A 20,502-nucleotide genomic window follows, 5' to 3' on the forward strand; every position below is an offset into this window, starting at 1 on the left:
ACTTGTTTAATCAATCACTAGTCAACTCGCTTGACCCATTTATTAAATTATATATATTTGTAATATAATAAATACATATTGAACAAGTCATACAAGTAGTATTAGGTTAAGTCAAATAGGTCGATTTGTTTGTGCATGTTTGTTAAACGGATCAAGCCGGTGTGTCGAGTCACTTGCGGGCCGTGTTGAGGTTAAATAGTTTGACCTATTTAACTAAATGGGATGTGTTTGGTTTGACCCTTAACGGGTTGGCAGGCAAAGCAAGTATATGCAATCCCAACCCACCAACCCGAATTGCCAACCCTACTTAAGGTTGTCGAAATCTGCCACGATGTTCGCTAAAAGTTGCCGGCCTTTTTTTTATTTAAAGAAATTATTTCTTTTAAAATATTTTTCGATGAAAAATATTTTACTTAAAAATACTGCACAACTTCATATATGAATTGATGAATTTAATAATTTTAATTAATATTTTTATGTGTGAGCTCAAAAGTGATGCCTAGCAAGTAAAACATTTTTACTGAAATTGGATAAATTGTGGAATATTTACAAATATTTGCGTTGAAAAAAAAAAAAAAAAATCCGATGAAAACTATTACTTAAAAAAAAAAAAAAGAAAAAAAAAAAAGTCGAATGAAAAGTATTCCAATATAGCCCTAGTTTGGGTGTAGGCCAAGTCGGTAGAAGCCCGTTGCCCGACTCACGCGTTGATTGCAGCCCAATTATGGTGTCTCAGTTTCTTGCTTGGGTCTTTGGTATCCCTGGACCCTGGACCCTAGTACAAAAGCCACCTCTTGTCTCGCACATTTCCTCTTTCTCTCTCGCTCGCTTCGCTCGCTTTCTTACAGCTGTCTACTTCTTCTCAAAAGTACAGGCAGCACAAGCTCGAAGCGAAACCCTAGCTCTCTCACCCAACAATGAACTGCTCAAGTAACTCTCTCTCTCTTTCTCTCTCTGTAGCTCGCTCTATTACTGGTATTCAGTGGCATTTCGGTTATTCTTATCTGATCTCTGTTCTTTGTTGCTTCTGCTTTGGCCGTACAGTATCCGGCGAGGTGCCGGAAGAGCCGGTGGTCTCCAAGAAATCTGGGCTGCTCTACGAGAAGCGCTTAATTGAGAGGCACATCTCGGTAGGTTTTGTTTCGCTTTCTTCTTTCTAGGGTTTCTCTGTGCCTTTTCGTTATTTTTCTGTCTTGCTCAGAAGAATTTGGAAAATGAAGTTTATTTGGGAATTAAAAAGCAGGAGGAAAAAAGAGAGGAGAAAATTTGTAACTGAGGAAAATAAAATCTATGTATAGTTTAGGTTTTCTTAGCTGCCGAGTGTTGGCTTATACTTAGCAGCTGACAAGGGTTTGACATTGCAATTCTTAATTGTATTGGAACATAGATAATAAATTCCATTTTCGAAGTTAAATTAATCTGCTCTTTAGCGTTAGGTTAATTGGTTTTGATTATTGTTTTGACCACTTGGAGACTAATATTTCGATACAAAAAAAGATTAAATGCTGCATTTTTTACTTTAATTGGTTTTGGATTTTTATATGCTTATTTAGAGAGGTCCTTAAGAATTTCCCGTGCACGTAAAAAAAATTTCACCTCAAAATTGTGAGGTTTGGAGGGGTACATACTTGATCAAATAGAGAAATATGCTGTAAATTTTTACTTTTTTTTTTTCCTCCCTCTTTTTTGTGTGTAATAACAAACCAAATCTACCATTTCAAAATGAGCCTAATGCAACACGTTGGAATGTTTGAACTTTTCATTCTGTTGTGAAAAGAACGTGGATAAGATGAATAGGCACCATTTTCCTCTTTTTCCTTTCATCCTTCTCTTCAGAACATTAATACATTTTCTTCGAAATTTTCTACACTTCTTTGTATATTCCTTACCAAATGAACAGATGGCTGTTTTATCTTGATCATTTGTTTTATTCATTATTTAATTAGTTAATTTTTTCCTGCAATTTGATTGTTGCAATAAAAAATATTGGTTTACATTTTCTCAATTGTTTATTTATATTTTTCATTAATTCATTAATCTTTCTATCCAATTCCAGGGGTATATTTGATTTAAAAAAAAATCATTTTTGTTTATTATTTGGATAGGATTATGGAAAGTGCCCCATTACGGGGGAACCACTTACACTGGATGATGTTGTTCCTATCAAGACAGGCAAGGTATGATTAATAAAATTTGTATAGTTTCTGTTTTTAATGTTATAGTATGTTTGTCATGGTTGGTTTGAACCTAGTTCTCTTGTACGATGACTAAGAGATTTTACCAGCTGAGTTAGTTAAAGCCATTTCTGTTGTTTCATTTGCCATGTACTGATTCATTTTTGGTGGTTTTCCTTGCAGATAGTGAAGCCCAGACCTCTACAGGCTGCTAGCATCCCTGGCATGCTTGGAATGTTTCAGAATGTATGGGACTTTGTTCTATAACCGCATTTTTCCAATCGTTATTGTGTAACTTCTTTATATAGCTTTATATGCAGCAGACCTCAGTGCATTTTTCCTTTTTTTAATTTTTTTAAAGTTTGCTGTTTCATTAAATTTTGGTTCTTCATTGTCATTGATTTATCATGGCCGCAAATTTGTATTGTAGTTTGTTTACATGGTGAGAAGGTTTTATCTATGCAACTAGTACATGTCTTGTCATCATCATCATTGTTGATTTCTTTACTTGAAACCATACTTGATAGGCTTCCTATTCTGGTGCTCATTTAACTCAAAGATAATTGTTTGAGCTTAAACTTGATAGCTTTGGTCAGACATGTGATGCATAGGGTCATTCAAAAAACCGCTGCCATCAACCCGACCAGACTCAACATGTTGCCTTCCTACAGGTGTTGGCTTGGCAGTCGGAATTTTTTTTTTTGGGACCAAGGTTGGGTCGGAAGTGGGTCACCTCCTGCATTGTGCCATTTTCTACCTGCTAAATGATCTCTCCTTGCCTCTGTCTACTTCCGCAGCCAAATCCTTCTTGGTCAAAAGCCTTGCATTCAAATACTGATCATACACAAATGGCAAAGCAATTGGACAATGACCACATCAATAGATCTACTCTCTCTGCGAACGTCTACAATGATGGACTTGCTGTCCGTCAAAGGTCTATTGTGTTGTGCCATGGTCTCTCTAGATCTCTGAGCTGGCTTTTGAGCTGATGTTGTTGGTGTCAGCTTGGAAGCCTCCATGGAGTGCAGGCCAGAATAAAAAATAGGCTTCTGACTTCCATTGGGTCGGAAATTGAAGGGAGGGCATTTCGATTGGGTCGGTGCCCACCCCTACTGATGGAAATAAGCAATTACCTCATTCATTATGAGGAAAAAGAAAAGATTTGAAATTAGAGGTTTTACTGTCTCTTTCCTTTCTCTCTCTCTCTCTCTAACATACACACACCCCTGTCCCACCTAGAGACAATTTTGACCTGTTGTCAAAATGATGATACTATTATTATGCAGTATGCCATTGTTGTTGTCCTTGCGATCAACATCTCTGTGTCGATTCTACCATCACGCCAATTGCCCCCGGACCATGATTATTTAGTCAATTCTGCCACCATCATGACTATGTTGGTGTTGCTGCCATCACTTACATTGTAACTTTTGTGGCAACCGCTGACACCACCACTTTTGGCTATCATCATTACATCACCATCCCTTACATTATTGTCACCGTTGTCGCCACATCCATGATGTTGACGTGCTGCCATCACCACCTCCAGGACTATATTTGTCACAAGCATTTCGAATCCTAGTTGATGGTATCAATTTGGCTTTATTTTAAGGAGCTACTCATTTTATCAATTTATTCTAAGAATATTTTGATTATTATATTGGCTTGTGTTTTGCACTTTGATTCTATTCATTTAGGGAATGATTTCGTTGTTATAGTAATTGATTTTGTCTTTGGTTTTCGATCATAAGGTATGTTTTCCTTCTTTCCGTGCTTATAGGAATGGGATGGACTAATGCTAGCCAATTTCGCATTGGAACAACAACTGCATACAGCAAGGCAAGAGCTAAGTCATGCTCTGTACCAGGTATTAGCGACTGGATTATATGACCACTAGAGTTCTTGCTTTATTTTTTGATCTGGTAGAATATTTTAATGTTAAATGAGGTATATAATGTTCTTTCTTTTTTAGATTGCTGGTTTTTGTTTACTGTTGTTGTCTTAAATGTTTTTATCCTTTTGAAGCTATCTTTATCAATTTTTCCCCAAAAAGTTAACTTTGAGGAAGTTTTCGCTGGTCGATTGCTTTAGTGAAGATCCTCACTATGGATAACTTAAGGAAGTGACAGCTTATAGTGGTAGATTGATGTTGTGTGTGCAAAAGATTTTAGAAATTGTAGATCACCTTTTACTCTATTGTGAGATTACTAGTGCCTTACGGAGTTCTATTTTCGGTCTTCTTGGGTTAAAGTGTATGTTGGAGAGGGAAGCATGGTAGTTTTCAAAGTGTAGCATTGTGAAAGATGATCTCGTCTTGTTAGATATGGTGTATCAAGAGAGAAGAATGACCATAGTTTTGACAATTGTGAGAGGACGTTACTGGAGCAAAAGGCCTTCGTCCTCAAAACCCTTTACTACTACTGGACTGCTGCCTATGATTGTCTTCATATATCTAGCTTTCATATTTTCTTTTTCTAGTTAGGTGTTTTTCTTGTATACTTACTATGTTATTGGTAGTACCCTTTTGCTTCTCAATGAATTTCGATTACTTATCAAAAAAATAAAAAATTCTCCAATCTCTCATACTTGATTCATTATCTTGCGTATTCCCTGTTACCTTTTAAAAGTTGCTGATTGATACTTCATTTCTTATCCTTCTATTCTTTTCTTGTTTTGCCTGTAAATTATATATCCAAACATGCATCCATCAATTCAGTAGTTTCATCTAAAATATGGTTGGGTACAATCTGTCATATATTGGCAGCATGATGCTGCTTGCCGTGTGATTGCAAGACTTAAAAAAGAAAGGGATGATGCAAGATCATTACTCGCTCAGGCTGAAAGGCAGATACCCATGCCTGGATCAGCGGCAGTTACAGCAAATGCTCCTGCACTTAGCAATGGGAAAAGAGGTAGATAGTTCCTTTACACGCTTCTTGGTTCGTTTTCTCTTTTTATTAATTTATTACATAGCTCATTGGAGTTCTGTTAATGTTGTTATAGCTGCTGAGGATGAGGAGTTGGGCCCTGGTGGAAAGAGAATACGTCCTGGAATATCTGCTGGTATTATTGCTGAGCTAACTGATTGTAATGCGGCTCTCTCACAGCAGCGCAAAAAGCGGCAGGTATTGGTTGTTATGATGTAGTATCACAGAGATTGGGGGAAAGGGGAGGGAAAGGAGAGTGGTGAGGGGCAAGGATGGATGGATAGATAGAACATTTCCTTTGTTTGGTTGGGCGGAATGGGTGGGAATAGTTCTCTTTCCCTTTGGTTCTGCCGTTTTGCTTCCTTCCAATTTTGGAGGAGGTGGAAGGGCGGGCGGAGTAAGTGTGTTTAAATGTTTAATAATTATGGTCCCCACAAATCATTTTCCTTTTTCTTGAACCCTTCAGACGATCCAAATACCCAAAGGGAAAAGACCTTCCTATTTCTTCCCTTCCCTTCTCTCCCTTTGCTTTCCCTTCCATCCCCCTCTATTTTTGGAACATTGACTTAATATATTTTGTTTCATTTGCTGCAATATCGATGAGGAAACATATTAATGTAGAGTTGTTCTTTAAGCATATGTTTGTGATTTAGAGAGGACCTTAGACGAGCTCAAGTCCTTCTTCTTTTTTTCCCTCTTTACTTGGATAGCTGCTTATTTAGCTCCTTTAATTATTAGCTTTTCTGATTTCCTTGTTCTCTTTTGTCTTTCTTTCTAGCGTACTCTTGTATATTTCCTGTGTACTAGGGTTACGCCCCTCTGCGCTTTTGATATACAACACTACTTAGAAAAAAAAAAGCATATGTTTGTGAATTAATAATTAATGTAAATCGCTTTCTCCTTCCCATTTTGTTTCCTTTCAGATACCTCCAACAGTGGCTACTATTGATGATCTTGAGAGATATACTCAGATTTCTAGTCATCCCCTTCACAAAACAAGCAAACCTGGCATCGTATCTCTTGATATCCATTATGACAAGGTACTGCATTCACTAATATCTAATTTTGTTCATGCATATCTTATCAACTCCTGTTATATTAGTAGTTCTTTGGAATAAGTATCCAAACATGCATTGCCTAGGTGCTGGTGCTGAATTGCAGCATGAATGTCTTGGCAAGTGCTTTGACTGATGGTTGCTTTGGTCTTCTGCTTCTATTTCAGTGCATGTGCTCCATTTTATGTACTTGTGGTGCATTTCTGTCTTACTAATGTCAAATATGGTAATGTTGCCAAATCTGCAACCAGAAAACAAAGAGTATGTTTGTTAATGTATTTTGGGGAGTGTTTTTTTGTTTTTGGTTTGAAAGTGCTCTTATGTGACATAAAGGTGAAAACAATTTTTGTGTTTTGGGTTGTTTGTTTAATGTCTTTAACTTGAGAACATAAAACAAAGTCGTTAACAAACATGGCCAAAATGTTGAAAATGCAATAGATATGAACTAAGAAAAAAAAGGTGATATGGTCTATTCCAAATTATTTGCCTAGAAACTGGTTTAGATGATACAGCGTTAGATAATTAGGCTCACAACTTAAAATTCCTTAAGTCTTTTTTTTTTTCTGGCCATTTATTTGCCCATTCATTATTGTACAAAACTCAACACAAAATTATGCGTTATTTTGAAGTTCTTATGTTTTAAGGGTCAATATTCATTCTGACCCTAAGATACAGATTTTTGTCCCTAGCGGGAAAATTGCCCTACTGTAGTGAGCTGGCACTATCAGACAATTACTTGCACAACCAAGTTTAATGTTAGATCTTGTGCATGCTTTTTTCCTCCTTAATCAATTTTGTGCTTACACTTTTCCTCTTTCTGATGTTGCATTCTTTCTTGTCGTATGTGCTGAAGTTATGAATCAACCCCAACTATTGACATTAATAGAAATAATGGCTTCTCAGATTTAGATCACGTTCAGCTTATGAATCATTCATTATTGTGATGCTCATCTTTATGGTTTTCTTAATTTTTGGACTTGGGGGAAGGCTTTCTTGTACAAAGTACCAATAAAAAAGATAACCTCTTATGTTGGACAAGATAATCTAGTTGAAGAAATTTATATAAGATTATTGTAAGTTTTAAGGTGATGAGCAAGAGTTTGGGGTTTTATTGTTGTATTTGGGATGTGGTAAAAATTGCCATTATCAGATGCATGCCTATTTTGAAAGTGATATATATATTTTTTTCAAGTTAGTTATAAAAAATTGCCATTATCCTTTTGGACTACCACCATCAACTTACGAGGAATATAAAGATAAAATTCATTTAAGGAACTAGGACAATGAGATGGTCAAAGGTCATTCAGTTGACCTGTTTATGATTTCTCATGTTTTGGTTGGTGGAAAATTGCAAGTACTAGTTGTGTCATATAGGCCTTTCCAAGCTCGGGATAAATTTTGTGCTATTCCATTTGGTTTGAACCATGTGGCTTGAGGCTTTCTCATCATAGGCCAAGAGCCAACTTAAGCCATTGAACATCCCAATGCAATAACCATGTCCTGGTGAAAAGCTTGGGCTCAATCAGGTTGGTTACTACCTCTGGTGAGTGCACATCATCAGATACGCTCAAAGACAACTAAATTTGGTGTATTCTTTGTAGTGTAAGTTCAGTATATTGTTTTGATTTATAAACAATAAGGTGTACGCGCTTTGCTCAATTAACTACATATTCTTCCGTGTGGATATTTTTGAGGAATTATGCACAGCTATGTCATACAATACCAGTGGGGCTTTTAAGCTCTTATAATTAGAGGCTCATGATTAGGAGGTGGATGTCTTCGCCTCGCTCTTCAGGATGTTGTACTCCGTTAAAGTGAGACATGTAGGTGAAGACAAGCTTTGGTGTGTCCCCTCCAATAGGGGAATGTTCAATGTAAGATCATTTGTAGTGTCTTGGGTTGTAATGATGGCTTCCTTTTCCCTTGAAAGAGTGTTTGGTGGACTAAGGTTCCCTTGAGGGTGGCCTTTTTTGCTTGGTCAACGACCCTTGAAAAGATCCTTACAATGGACAATCTGAGGAAATGCTCATCATTGTGGTTGATAGGTGTTGTATGAGTAAAAGAAATAGGGAGTCCGTAGACCATTTTCTACTCCATTATGAGGTTGCCAGTGCCTTGTGGAATGTTTTCTTCAGTTGATTTAGGTTTTCTTGGGTTATTAATAGATGAGTAATCGGCTTGTATGTTTGTTGGTGGATTGGCGGCAGCAATCGGAGTGCTGGTGTGTGGAAGATGGTGCCTTTGCTTCTTTTGTGGTGTCTATGAAGAAATGACAGAAATTATGAGGACTGCGAGAGGACATTGGAGGAGATTGTCTTTTTTCTTCAAAACTTTGTTTCTTTGGACATTTGCTTTTGTTTCTTTTTTGGTGATTAGTGATCATGATTTTCTTGTCATGTTTTCTCCTTCTAGCAAGGTATTTTCTCTTGTATATTTCTTGTTTACTTGGGGGCCTGCACTTTTAATTATACTTCGATTAATTATAAAATAAAATAAAATTAGAGGCACATGGAGGATCTCCCTATGAACATTTGAGCTCCGTCACTAGCTTGCCTTGTTGTCTTCTTTCTTATTTTAACAATTTATTCCAAAGTCTTTAGTTTAATAAGAGTTTGCTTCACGAGTGCATCTGTAGGATCACTAGCAATGTTATGTTTTCAGTGGGTACTTCTTGGAGCTTGAGTGGAGTTCTGAATTATCTTGTGCATTTAGTTGGGTCTTTTTGTATTAAGTTCTGTGCTATTCTCTCATTCAACACTCTTTTGGTGCTCTAACCATTATTTGCATTCTAGATGGTGCTGATATTGACTCAAATATTATTCTGCCACTGATAAAAGCATTTCCCCCCTGCTTTCTAGGACATAATTGCAACTGGAGGGCTCGACACAAACGCTGTACTTTTTGATCGACCATCGGGACAGATCTTATCAACACTCAGTGGTCATTCAAAAAAGGTTTTAACTTTTATTTCTATCATTCAATCGCTACAGCTGTCTTGACATTTCAATTCATTGGCTGATTAGACATTGTATGTTTTGTAGGTCACAAGTCTAAAATTTGTTTCTCGGGGCGATTTATTCTTAACTGGCTCAGCAGATAAGGTAAACAGTAAGTTTTGTGGGATTCAGATTTCATAATTATGAATCATGAATATTGAGATGCATTGCCTTTCTCTCTCTCTTTTTAATATTATATTTTATTTGTGTATTTTCTTTTATTTTTATTTTTGCCTGACTATAAGAGTAATTTTGCTACTTTAGAGGGTACAGGTCCTTTTAACTGAAAGTTGGATTTGGCAATCTAGATTCTTTGTTTGGAGGGATTGGGGAATGGATGGAGATGCTTAGGAGGGATTGGGGGGAGATAAAATACCTTCATTTGGTCAGAGAGAGAAATGGAGAGGTGGTGAGAAGGGGAGGCAAGACTGTCTTGGACCTGTGGATTGGAGGAAGGGGAGCTGACCCTTTGATTAAGTGTAAAATGTCAGTTTTGTCCTCACGTTAAATGATTTAAGTTGGGGCATAATGGTAATCTTACCTTCATTTCTCCTTTCTCTTTTTCTTCTCTTCTACCAAACCACATGAGGGAGATGGAATCCCTTTCTCCCTCCTTCCCCTTCTCCCCTCTCCAATGTTCTCCATCCCTCATACTTCCATCCATCCTACCAAAAATAGTGTAAAAGAATGTCTATCAATATGTTAGACTCCCCCGTATTAGCCCCAAATTCCTCCTTCCTCCCTCTAAAAAGAAGGAAAAACATTCTCCACTTGGCTCACAGGTTATAAGGTCAATGGAGCTCCACTCCTAAAAAAGGAGGGAAAAAATAAAAAGGAATTAAAAGAGAACTTGGAGATATACGATGAAGATGCTTCTGAGATAAACAGTCTATAGTGAAAAAAAAAAATTCAATACCTAAAGTCTCTTACATCTTCCATATAAGAAAACTATGGTGCTTCCTGCTCTGTCTTGATGTACTATGCCGTGAGTGTGTTCTAGAATTGCTCTTAACAGTCTGTATGTACTTATTTTGTTTTTTGTCTTTATGTACTTCTAAGATTTTTTTTCCCTGTAGACTGTTCGCTTGTGGCAAGAGTCTGATGAGGGGAACTATAACTGTAGACATATTTTGAAGGATCATACTGCTGAGGTAAAATAAGCTTTCGACTCTCTTGATCATTTTCCATCTCCAATTCCATGTTGTGTATAATGTGCCTCCCTATGCTTCATGCTTTTACATTGTCCTTTGGGAATTAGAAGTACATATTTTCTCATTCCATTCTTTCTTGTCTGAATTCATCTGATTCCTTAGTTTGCTTGCAGTTTTGACTAGCCAATCTATTCTGTTATGTTAGTGTCACTGGATATGATACTTGTATATGGGCATTAGTTTATATACGGACATGCTACAATTCAGAGAGTTCACAATTGAGTCTATTAATGTTCTAGAACTTACCTTGTCTTTCCCCCCATGCTAATTGCACTGCTCTAGTCATGTTCTTCGTGTTCAATGAAGACAATGAAGCATTTTTTTCTTCCCCTTTTTTCTGTTATAAATGTTGCATAAGATTTCAGTTAATAACGAAAGGAGATGAGGTATTGAGGCATGGTTATCAAAGTCATTCATAGGATCTTTGAAATATTTTGGGATATAATTAAAACACTTCTTGCTTTATATGCGATGAAATCATTAATTGCATTGACAAAATGCCTCGACAAGAGATGTTCATAACTTTAAAACAATGACATGCCATGGCTTAGTTTTCTTTTGGGAACTCTTGAAAATCTCAGATTTATTTCTTGTTGATTACTATTCTGTTATGACTCGTGTCCTTATGTGATTCAACAATGATGTGGCTTTTATTTTTCTCAGGTGCAAGCTATTACTGTCCATGCCACGAATAACTACTTCGTGACTGCTTCTCTTGATAGCACATGGTGCTTTTATGAACTTTCCTCTGGATTATGTCTAACACAGGTTCCACTCACTCTCTCTCTCGTCTCAGAGACAGACTGTTATCTAGCACCTCGAAAACTGCAAATAGCAGGAATGAAATGTATCTAAAAGTTGACAGCCCATTGATTAATAAAGATAATACACACACACCCACACCAACGCACATCATAAGCCGCTGAGCTTTTGTATAAATTGTTAGGGGTTGCAGAAGATATAAGAAAGTGAGTTTTAAATGCTTTCAACAACCCTAAAGTACCTTGTAAACATTAGTATTTGTATTTTTCTTGCTCCATACTTGCTGGTGAGCCTATTTAATGATCTTTTAGTTCTGCAGGTTGTGGATGCTGCAGATTCTAATGGCTATACTTCTGCGGCATTTCATCCTGATGGTCTAATCCTTGGAACAGGCACTTCAGAGGCTGTGGTTAAAATTTGGGATGTGAAAAGTCAGGTAGAGTGAGCTCATTGTGATGCTTTCTTCCTCCATGTCTTCAATTCTTTTTTCTGATTTAACTTTCTTTGATTGGTTTACAGGCAAATGTTGCGAGATTTGATGGACATGTTGGGGCTGTAACTTCAATATCTTTCTCTGAAAATGGCTATTTCCTTGCGGTAAGTATTCTGATAATGAAATATGCTCAGTGGATAGAGGGTTAAACATACCATGTTTTGATTTTCATATCTGAAATGGACAGACCGCAGCTCATGATGGTGTTAAGCTTTGGGATCTACGCAAATTGAGGAACTTCCGGACATTTTCCCCATATGATTCAGATACGCCGACAAACTCTGGTATGTAATACTAATATATCCATGCCTGAAATTGATGGTTCTATATTGTGATCAAGCTATGATGGTAACAACATTGATGTCTCTATGTAAAAGCTAATCAACTTGGAAGCTTTCCTTCTTGGGCTTCTTGTTTCTCTTTCATGTATTCTCATTTTCTTTTCTTTTTTTTGGGATGTTATTGATATATTACTACTATTTCTTGTCTGTTTTGTTCTGTGCCTTTGAGATATTTATTAGTAATGAAGTGGAGAGTCCAGGATGGACACGGATCCTCCCCTTTCAAATGAAATGAATAGTATCAATTTTATGGTTGAGATTTAAAGTTGGTGCATCTAACGGTTTATATGATTTCACATTATTTAAATTTTTTAAAACACATGCCAACATTGATTTAATATACGATTAGATAATGTGGAATCATGTACACTATTAGATACATCAACTTTAAATTCTAACCATGAAATGGAGAGGATCCTTGACTTAATGGTACATTAAGTACTATTGTACCGTTAATAGAAGTCTTAAATAAATGTATATGGTAATTCAAACCTTTTAATAAATGTATGTAGTAAAGCTAAGTTAGCATCAAATTTCTATTGTCTGTTTTCTTCCTGTATACTTATATTATGCGAGTCTAATTTTTTGGTAAGTAAAGCATCCTTGAGTACCATTAAGTACTATTATTGTACCATTAATACAAGTCTTGAATAAATGTTTATTGTAATGGAAGCTCTTTTTCTGCTTGCAGTGGAGTTTGACAATAGTGGATGTTACCTTGCAATTGCTGGGTCGGATATAAGGTGGGTGTTCCAAAACTCTTCAACTATGATGTTTGGTTAACATTTGAACTTATTGAATATTGAATGAAATTCAAATCCAAAGTTCTATAGCTGATTAATCCTCTGTAATATTATAGAGCTTGATCCATTGCTCCATCTATCAAAACACAATATTGACATCAGAAGGGTAGTTGGGCCCATTTTCCAGTATTTTCACAAAATTATCCTAAACTAGCCAAATAGTTAACAAGGTCATATGAGAAATCTGACGTTGGTGTTAGCCTGAGTTTTAAGATTCTTACTATCTTGTATATGCTAGCTATTAAGCTTGTCCTATCATAACAATCTTCGCACCACCTTTTCTTTGCAACTGCTAAAATTGCTGGCTTAGAGCTTAAAACCCAAACCTTCTTTCAGAGTAGGGTGTTCTTTTTCTTTTGTTTTTATAACTTTTGCAGACATGGGAACTAATTTGGGGCTTTTACTTGTGCAGAGTTTACCAAGTTGCGAATGTTAAATCAGAATGGAATTGTATCAAAACATTTCCCGACTTGTCTGGCACAGGTTCCTCCACATTTCCTCCAATTTTTATTATTATTAGTGGGTTTTATGTGATAATCCTTGATATTAAATATATTCTTCTGTGACTTAAGGTAAAGCAACTTGTGCGAAATTTGGGACGGATGCAAAATATATGGCAGTAGGATCAATGGACAGAAACCTTCGTATTTTCGGTCTGCCCGGTGAGGATGGTCCATTAGAATCATAGAGAGCACGAAAGTGGACATGGTCGCTGCTGTACTGCTACTTGTATTTATTGACTGAAGAAGTGAATGGTAGATTCTTTAATTATATGGTGTTGGCGCTATTCTAAGATTCCTCTCCCATTATTGATCATTCTGCATTCATTGTTGAGGTGCAGTGTCAACTGAGCTGGAAACAATTATATCTCTGGCCCCCCCTGATCTCCTTGTCATCATAATTCTAAAGCTCATGCCGGATCTCATGTATCATTACTATTTCAAATTTTCGTAACGAGATTTTGCCCTTTGAGAATAGCTTTATCAGTATATCCTTTTATTGTATGTTCGAATGTGGCTGGCAGACTTGGCATTTTTGTTTTTTTCCTTTCAAAACTATCAGAGATACTCTGTTGGTGTAATTCGTTGTACTGACAAGCTTAGTGAAGCAATTTAGATGGGCTTGTTAACCTAGTCTTAGCATGCTGATTGCTGTTATTCTCGGTAGTCCTTAAACATGTAGTTGAGGACGGACATGCTTCAGAGTTTAGACGTGTAATTTAAAGGCACTAGTGTTTATGAAAAAAGTTGTAGATACATCTTTCTTATTTTCAGTAAAAATAGGCGAAGCTTATTAATTATAAATGGGGGCGTTATTGATGTCCAAGGGTTGACCATTTTTTAACAATTTCATTGGAACATCAAACATGAATGTAGTATGAGCGTTCCCAATATAGAACGATTCTAAGTTGATTAGACAGTAACTAACATGTTTAGACAAATCATTTACTGCAATTGCATCCTTTCCATGCAAGAGATGTTTGATTCTGGTATGAGCTATCAACCATCTAACCACCGAAAACCGAGCATGCCTGCTTATCGAAATACCATATTCATAGAAAGGCAAATTTCAACAAAAATTCGAAATCTATTAATCACCAAATGGAAATTCATCGTCTCATATACAAATAATCATAGCCCTCCTAAATCTGAAAGGAGGGCAACGTAAATGAATAAAGAATAGGATCACAATAGGTCAACAAAGCCAAATAAATAAAGCATCTGAAAGCCTCGTCTTAGGCAAGGTAATGCGATGCATGCGTGAAACCCCATAGCTGCACAAAGACAAGACTTGCCATTAAAAAACCATCATATATATAAATTTAAACGAAGAGCAAAGTTGAATTTTGCAGTTGAGAACATGGCTGCTTGAAAAAGGAACTAACAATCAAAAGACCTAACATCAATATAATTTTTGAATTTTCTTTCATCTAAATGATATTCCACATGCTTTGAGAAAGTAGACTCATTTTACTTGAGTTACCCAGCAAATTTCTGTTGATGCTTAATTTGTGTTTCATCGTAATTGAACATTCTCAGTACCCTATAGTTCTGTGGACAAAAAAACATGTATAATATGACATGGAGACAGCACTAGAACATTTCCTGGATTGAAGCAGATCAATGAGTGTGAAGAAAGATAAGTGAGCACTAAATGGGCTAAGGTGGGCGGCAGCAGCCAACCCTTCAATTGTTCTCAACTCACAAGAGTATCAATAGATGATTACTCAAAAGTACGTTTCAGTAGAAGACAAGCAAGAGAAATAGAGGCTCCTCACACGGACAAGGAAGCAAAATCAACATGTGATCCAGCCACTGTGTCATCAATGGACAGAATATATGTGGTGGTCAAAAAGCTTACATTACCTCAACATTCTTTAACTCAAACTCTTGGTTATGAGCCAAGCATAAACTCCCAAACGTTTCACAAGGTCCACTGGTTCCACTTAACCTTTTGGAACAACCACGAGAAGAGAAACATCAAGTATTACTGCATCTATCAAACTAGTCATGTGAAATTCAAAACAGAACATTGAAAGGAGCAACTTACAGATCTCCGTCCAAGCACAAAGCAAAGTTACCGCCCCCGCCAAATGCTAGTAAGTCATTCAAACACAAGTAATAATATCGATTGGCTCCTACATACACAAGTTTGACATGATATCAGTTTAGGCATAATAAAGCTCATTAAAGGCTTGTCATGCATCGTAACATCTTTCATTGATTTGAACTTGATTCCTGTCTTCCCAGAAGAAAGCAAGCATTGCACACGTGACTAAATTAAGGTCCTTACCAGTTGGTCTAAATAGTCTCGGCTCGCCATATATGGTCGTAAATACAAATGATTGGCTTGTTCCCTGTCACCAAAGAAGAAAGAAATACAAACTCATGCTTCAAATATCGAAAGGGAAATAGATAGAGAGACAAACCAAACATGTGAAATAGCAAAGAGATAGTCACTTCATCAAGAAGACATCTAACTAATAAGATTAAAATATCAATAACGTTGAAAGATAGTTAACTTACTTGATATTTTCTCTTTGCTGTAGGCTTCAAGGGACATTCCAGCAGCCCACCAAACACAGCACCTTGCCTATCACCAACAATCTAGGAGTATAATATGATTAACATTAGCTCTCATTATTAACAAAGGATTGAATGCCATGAAGACTGGTGAATCTCATACTAGTATCACCACTTAGGAGGTCTCATTGGAAAATAGACTTCAACATACCAGCAAACATGGGCCAGAAAGGTCAGCACTCTTGCGAATAAGTGTACGCAGTGATATACCATGTTTCAACGTACTGCCCTTCATTTGAAAGAATCAATGTTGAATCAAGACCCAAATACAAGAACACAAAAACTGCCTTTATTGCAAAGTATATAAACCCTTCAGAAAAACTAACCTGTACAACAAGACCCATTGGCACCCCTTTACAATATTAGGAAGGGATGACAGCAAGAATTCATACAAGTATGTGGATATAAAAACCGACTCATCCATGAGATAGGATAAAGGTTTCTGTGGACTGTGTGTTGCTTCTTCAAACATTTCAGACCCACTAGTGCTTCTTCCAGAAGCTGGTTCTTCATCATCTTCTTGATTAGTTGGAGTTAACAACTTCTTCTCAGATACTGGATTACAGTTTACATAGTTATCCAAAGACTCATCTAGAGCTTTGAACTTCACATTGCTATGTCTTACAGGGGGTGCTTGAATCGGTTTAAGACAATGTTGATGATTGTTCGATCTGGATCCGTCAAACCCAGCTGAAGGGATAATGTAGGAAAAATACGAAGACAAAGATTTCCCCTCTTTTGAATTTGGCCTGGCCTACACATTTAAAAACCTCGTGTCATCATGAAAGTAAAACTAAAAATGCACAATTCAAATGGAGAATGAGAGAAGATCAGCTACCTCCGCTTGCAGTATGTATAAACAGTAAAAATGGAGGAAGACGCTTTTTTCATGTATCGTCTCCAAACAAATAAAAAATGAACTCGACTAATCCATATAATTTTAAAAGGCTCAGTTGAGTGGAAACTTTGGTTTTGGTTATAAAATTCATGTCCTACTTTCTTTTCTGCCTTAAAAAATTGTCAGCAACCAATCTATAGACCAAGAACATCAACTAAAACTCTAAAAACCAGTCTTGAAATGTAAATAACAATACATAAAAAACCAAAGTTTCTCTTCTTCTTTTTTCCCTTAGAATTTTTTTTGCCAGCAACCAATCCATAGTCCCAAAACAAAAATTACCCACATGGACATAGGTCTTTCTCTCTCTCTCTCTCTCTTTTTTTTTTTTTTTGCAGTAATGTTGATAATTAACAAGTTAGATTTAAAAAAAAAAAAAATTGATAACATTGCAACTAACAATGGCTGACAAAATCAAATTTTCCTTTTCCACATAAGGTCCCGAGCATTCAATACTGCAAATCCAACCACATTACCACATTCCCATTCAACCTAAAGAACCACAATTCTCAAAGACAACCAGATCTACGTTTTTCCAAGAACAAATATTACAATGAAGCTCAACCATCCATGTACCATAACAACAACCAAAAATTTACCTGCGGTGAGGGAGGAGAGGAGGGCGCGGAGTTGGGGGAATCAGCGAAGAGCCGGGACAGCCTCTCCGACACCTTCTCTTTGAACGTGTGCATTATTATGGGTCTTTGATTTTTGACGATGACAGTCAAAATACCTCTCGGGGTTTTCCTTCTCTCATCTGCTTTTTATCTTTTTCCCCCCCCCCCCCCTTTTTTTTTTTGTTTTGTTTTTTAACCCTTTCTAAAAGGAAAAGGAAAAGGAAAAGTCGGTGGAGGTGGGGGTGGGGGTGGGCGGAGTGGCAGCAATCAGCGGAACATAGAGAGAAAGTCCTACGTGGGTGTTCATGTGGGGGTCTCTTTTACGTTTTTCAGTTTTTGGACGGTGCAATACGCATCCTATGTCCAAAAAATGTAGAAGAGCGGTCAGGATGTCTTTAAAAACAATCTAAGGCCCAAAAAGTGCCACGTAATAATCAGCTACGTAACTGGCGTTCAAACTGAGTTGGTTCAAGCGAGTCAACTCGCCTGTTGTGCTGTACATGTATTATCAGGCTTCCAATTTCTATTGTCGCTGTACGTTGGGCTCTATGTGAATGAAAAATGAGACAATTAACATTTTTTTTTTTTTTTATATGTCTACACAAGGAAAAAGAAAAGGAGGATTTGAACTAGTGGCATCCGCTTCTTGAGGCGTGGTTCACAGCCGATTAAACTATGGACATAAATTTTCTCCAAACCAATTTAGTTTATATAGTATACCAAAAATATAGGCAGGAAGAAACCATAATTTTCTATTTGGAGACGCTCAGTCAAAGTTATTTTTAGTAGGAGTCAAACCTAATTTTTTAGCCTAAAAATACTTATATATTTAACTTAATAAAAAAAATTCTAAAAGAAAATTTGAAAACCAGGGAGGAGTTATGCCTTCTTGGTCTATACATGGGTCCGTCCTTGAATATAGAATTTTGCACATGTTATGGGACATGGAGGTTCATAGTACAACATTGCTGTAGGTTCATAGCACGACATTGAAAATATCATCAATTTTTGGAGATCCTTCTTCTCAATTCCCGGTTAAGATCTTGGCTTGGGTTGGGTTGGGCGTTTCACGGTGGCCATTGGTTTTTCAACTGGAGGGAGTTGTTTCACAGTGGCCATTGGTTTCCTATGAACTTGAGGATGATGAAGCTTTTTCTCTTCATTGACAAGCGTGCGTGCGTTTGGAAGGGATGAGGACATTTTAGAAAAAAAGAAAAAAAAAAAAATCAAAAGCGAGTCACGTGATTACTGTTTCGTCAGTTAAAACAGTTTTGACTAACGAAATAGTCGAATTGCAAAAATTTAAAAGTTTAAGGGAGTACATTGCAAAAATTCAAAAATTGAAAGTCGAATTAAAAATCGTTCTTAAAGTATAATTTTCTCTTTTTTTTTTTTTTTGTTTTGTTTTTTTTTAATAGTATTAGTATTAGAGTACTTGACATCAAACACAACCTTTATTTTACATTCTCAAACAGTCAAACTACAAAAGAGGTTAAACATAAAGGACAGAGAGAGGAGAGAGTAAACACAAAGGACAAGGGGAGAGAAGTAGGGGCAATAGAGAAGGGTACCGTTGAATAGTAGTAGTAGTAGCAGCTAGGGTCTACTCATCAAAAGAGGACAGATTTGGTATCGTGGTGGGAATGGCCCATGGCCCATGGCCCATGGGGTTCAACTCTTTTTAGTTAGGGTGAGAATCCAAAGTGGATTAAGCTTTTAACCTCAGTTATCCAACTATACAAATTAAAGCTTGTGCTTGTGGCCAAGCCTCTTGAAACTGGGAAGATGGAGGGGAGGGAGCCCACAAGGTTTGGTCATTTTTAGTTGATTTGAATAGGAGAGGAACCCTTTTTTTTAAACAGAATGATAAAATTGTCAAAAAAACAAAAAAAATAACAATTTTGCCCTTCTGCTTAAAAGAATCGGTTTCTCTCTAGTTCATAGGAATAGGAGAGGATCCAACCTATCAACTAACAATCATCAATGTCGGTGTAGTTGGAGAGGCTAAGAGTTTTTTTATTGAGCTCTTCAAAATTGATTTTTCTTTAAAAATTTGAGAAAACTCACAAAATGACTATTTGACAAGTTCTCTACTCCATTCAAATTTAACTTTAGTCAATATGGTTCTCCAAATATTAAGAGCCAAAAAGTGAAAAGCTAATTAGTTTTTAAGCTTATATGTTCATTTTCTTTCTTTCTCATATACCAAAAATAAATAAATAATTAACAAATAATATTTAACTAAAGTAGATAAAGATGTAACGAGTTATATGTTTAATTTATTTTAAAAGTAACTCTTTAAATTATGAAAAATGAATTTTACTCTTTAAATTTTTATTTTTATTTAAAGAGCTCAATAAAAATGTTTAATATATTAAATCAATTATAAGGTTATAAGAGGAGGTCATTTTCGACGATGGACACTTATGGGTCTGACCTTTGGAAACCACTAAGGTGAACAATGAGTCAATTAGAGCATGTCATGGTCATGCATGTCGTAACCAAACTCTGATCAAGAGTGTCACGTTAGCATTGTTGGATGAATGGTAGATATAATTATAATATCTATCATTGCTCTTATGTAATGCTTCAATTTTAATTTTATAAAAATGTCTTATTCGTTTTGAAATCTAATGATTTTCACCCTGCTTCCATTCCATCCAAAATTTCATGTTGATCATCTTTTTAATAGAATAATGATAGAAAATACATTTTTATTCCATAATCATCGTACAATGCTAATTGCTAACATGACACTTTCAACCAATCTCTGGATTAATCATCTAAAATGTGATTTATAGCATTACTCTTTTTTGATATATCCGATTATTTGTGACATCTTTTGTTGGGGAGAAAATACCCTTAATGGGCCCCACTCAATTTCACACATATTTACAATATGCCACCACTCTCACTCACCTAATAACACATATGCATCTCACTTTGACTCTTTTAAATAGAAGATGAGAAGATAAGAAGGGGGCCTCTCTCCTCCCTTCCTCTAGACAAGGTTTAGTTGGCAGAAACCTAGAGAGAGAGATGAGGGTACCTTTTTTATTGGCAGAAACCTAGGGGGCCTCTCTCCTCCCTTCTCTCACACATCTCTCTCCGTCGACCCTCACTTCCTCTCATTTTTCGCATA

The 20,502-nt window shown here is 36.5% G+C and overlaps 2 protein-coding genes across 3 annotated transcripts; one reads left to right on the forward strand and one right to left on the reverse strand.

Moving 5' to 3' along the window:
* Nucleotides 1–809: 809 nt before the first annotated feature.
* Nucleotides 810–13,895, forward strand: LOC132179127 (pre-mRNA-processing factor 19). 2 transcript variants are annotated; one of them, XR_009439885.2, is made up of 19 exons: nucleotides 820–930; nucleotides 1,045–1,130; nucleotides 2,106–2,177; nucleotides 2,358–2,420; nucleotides 3,955–4,041; nucleotides 4,939–5,086; nucleotides 5,178–5,299; nucleotides 6,025–6,141; nucleotides 9,015–9,110; nucleotides 9,198–9,257; nucleotides 10,229–10,303; nucleotides 11,027–11,131; nucleotides 11,445–11,561; nucleotides 11,645–11,722; nucleotides 11,806–11,902; nucleotides 12,651–12,702; nucleotides 13,175–13,245; nucleotides 13,335–13,517; nucleotides 13,604–13,895. XR_009439885.2 is itself a non-coding variant. In XM_059591770.2 (18 exons), the coding sequence occupies exons 1-18, from the start codon at nucleotides 918–920 to the stop codon at nucleotides 13,448–13,450; spliced, it is 1,575 nt and encodes a 524-aa protein (XP_059447753.2). In that variant the 5' UTR covers nucleotides 810–917; the 3' UTR covers nucleotides 13,451–13,895. The 2 variants fall into 2 exon arrangements, 1 of the variants encoding a protein (XP_059447753.2); XM_059591770.2 differs by having other exon boundaries at nucleotides 810–930; nucleotides 13,335–13,895.
* A 434-nt stretch (nucleotides 13,896–14,329) lies between these two features.
* On the reverse strand, nucleotides 14,330–17,519 carry LOC132178535 (TLD-domain containing nucleolar protein). Its single transcript, XM_059590974.2, has 8 exons — nucleotides 17,343–17,519; nucleotides 16,172–16,599; nucleotides 15,997–16,069; nucleotides 15,789–15,869; nucleotides 15,556–15,619; nucleotides 15,313–15,400; nucleotides 15,129–15,213; nucleotides 14,330–14,536 (listed from the first exon to the last, which is right to left on the reverse strand). The coding sequence occupies exons 1-8, from the start codon at nucleotides 17,433–17,435 to the stop codon at nucleotides 14,498–14,500; spliced, it is 951 nt and encodes a 316-aa protein (XP_059446957.2). The 5' UTR covers nucleotides 17,436–17,519; the 3' UTR covers nucleotides 14,330–14,497.
* Between the last annotated feature and the right edge of the window lie 2,983 nt (nucleotides 17,520–20,502).

The sequence above is a fragment of the Corylus avellana genome, chromosome 4 (assembly GCF_965113065.1).
Source record: "Corylus avellana chromosome 4, dhCorAvel1.hap1.2, whole genome shotgun sequence".
Classification (NCBI taxonomy): Eukaryota; Viridiplantae; Streptophyta; class Magnoliopsida; order Fagales; family Betulaceae; genus Corylus; species Corylus avellana.

Coding starts and splice junctions, on each gene's coding strand:
- LOC132179127 (XM_059591770.2), top strand. Junction 6,142..9,014: donor TTGATATCCATTATGACAAG/GTACTGCATTCA, acceptor CCTGCTTTCTAG/GACATAATTGCAACTGGAGG. Junction 11,723..11,805: donor AAAATGGCTATTTCCTTGCG/GTAAGTATTCTG, acceptor TGAAATGGACAG/ACCGCAGCTCATGATGGTGT.
- LOC132178535 (XM_059590974.2), bottom strand. CDS start 17,435: ATGCACACGTTCAAAGAGAAGGTGTCGGAGAGGCTGTCCCGGCTCTTC. Junction 16,070..16,171: donor CAATGGGTCTTGTTGTACAG/GTTAGTTTTTCT, acceptor AATGAAGGGCAG/TACGTTGAAACATGGTATAT. Junction 15,214..15,312: donor TTGTGCTTGGACGGAGATCT/GTAAGTTGCTCC, acceptor TTGTTCCAAAAG/GTTAAGTGGAACCAGTGGAC.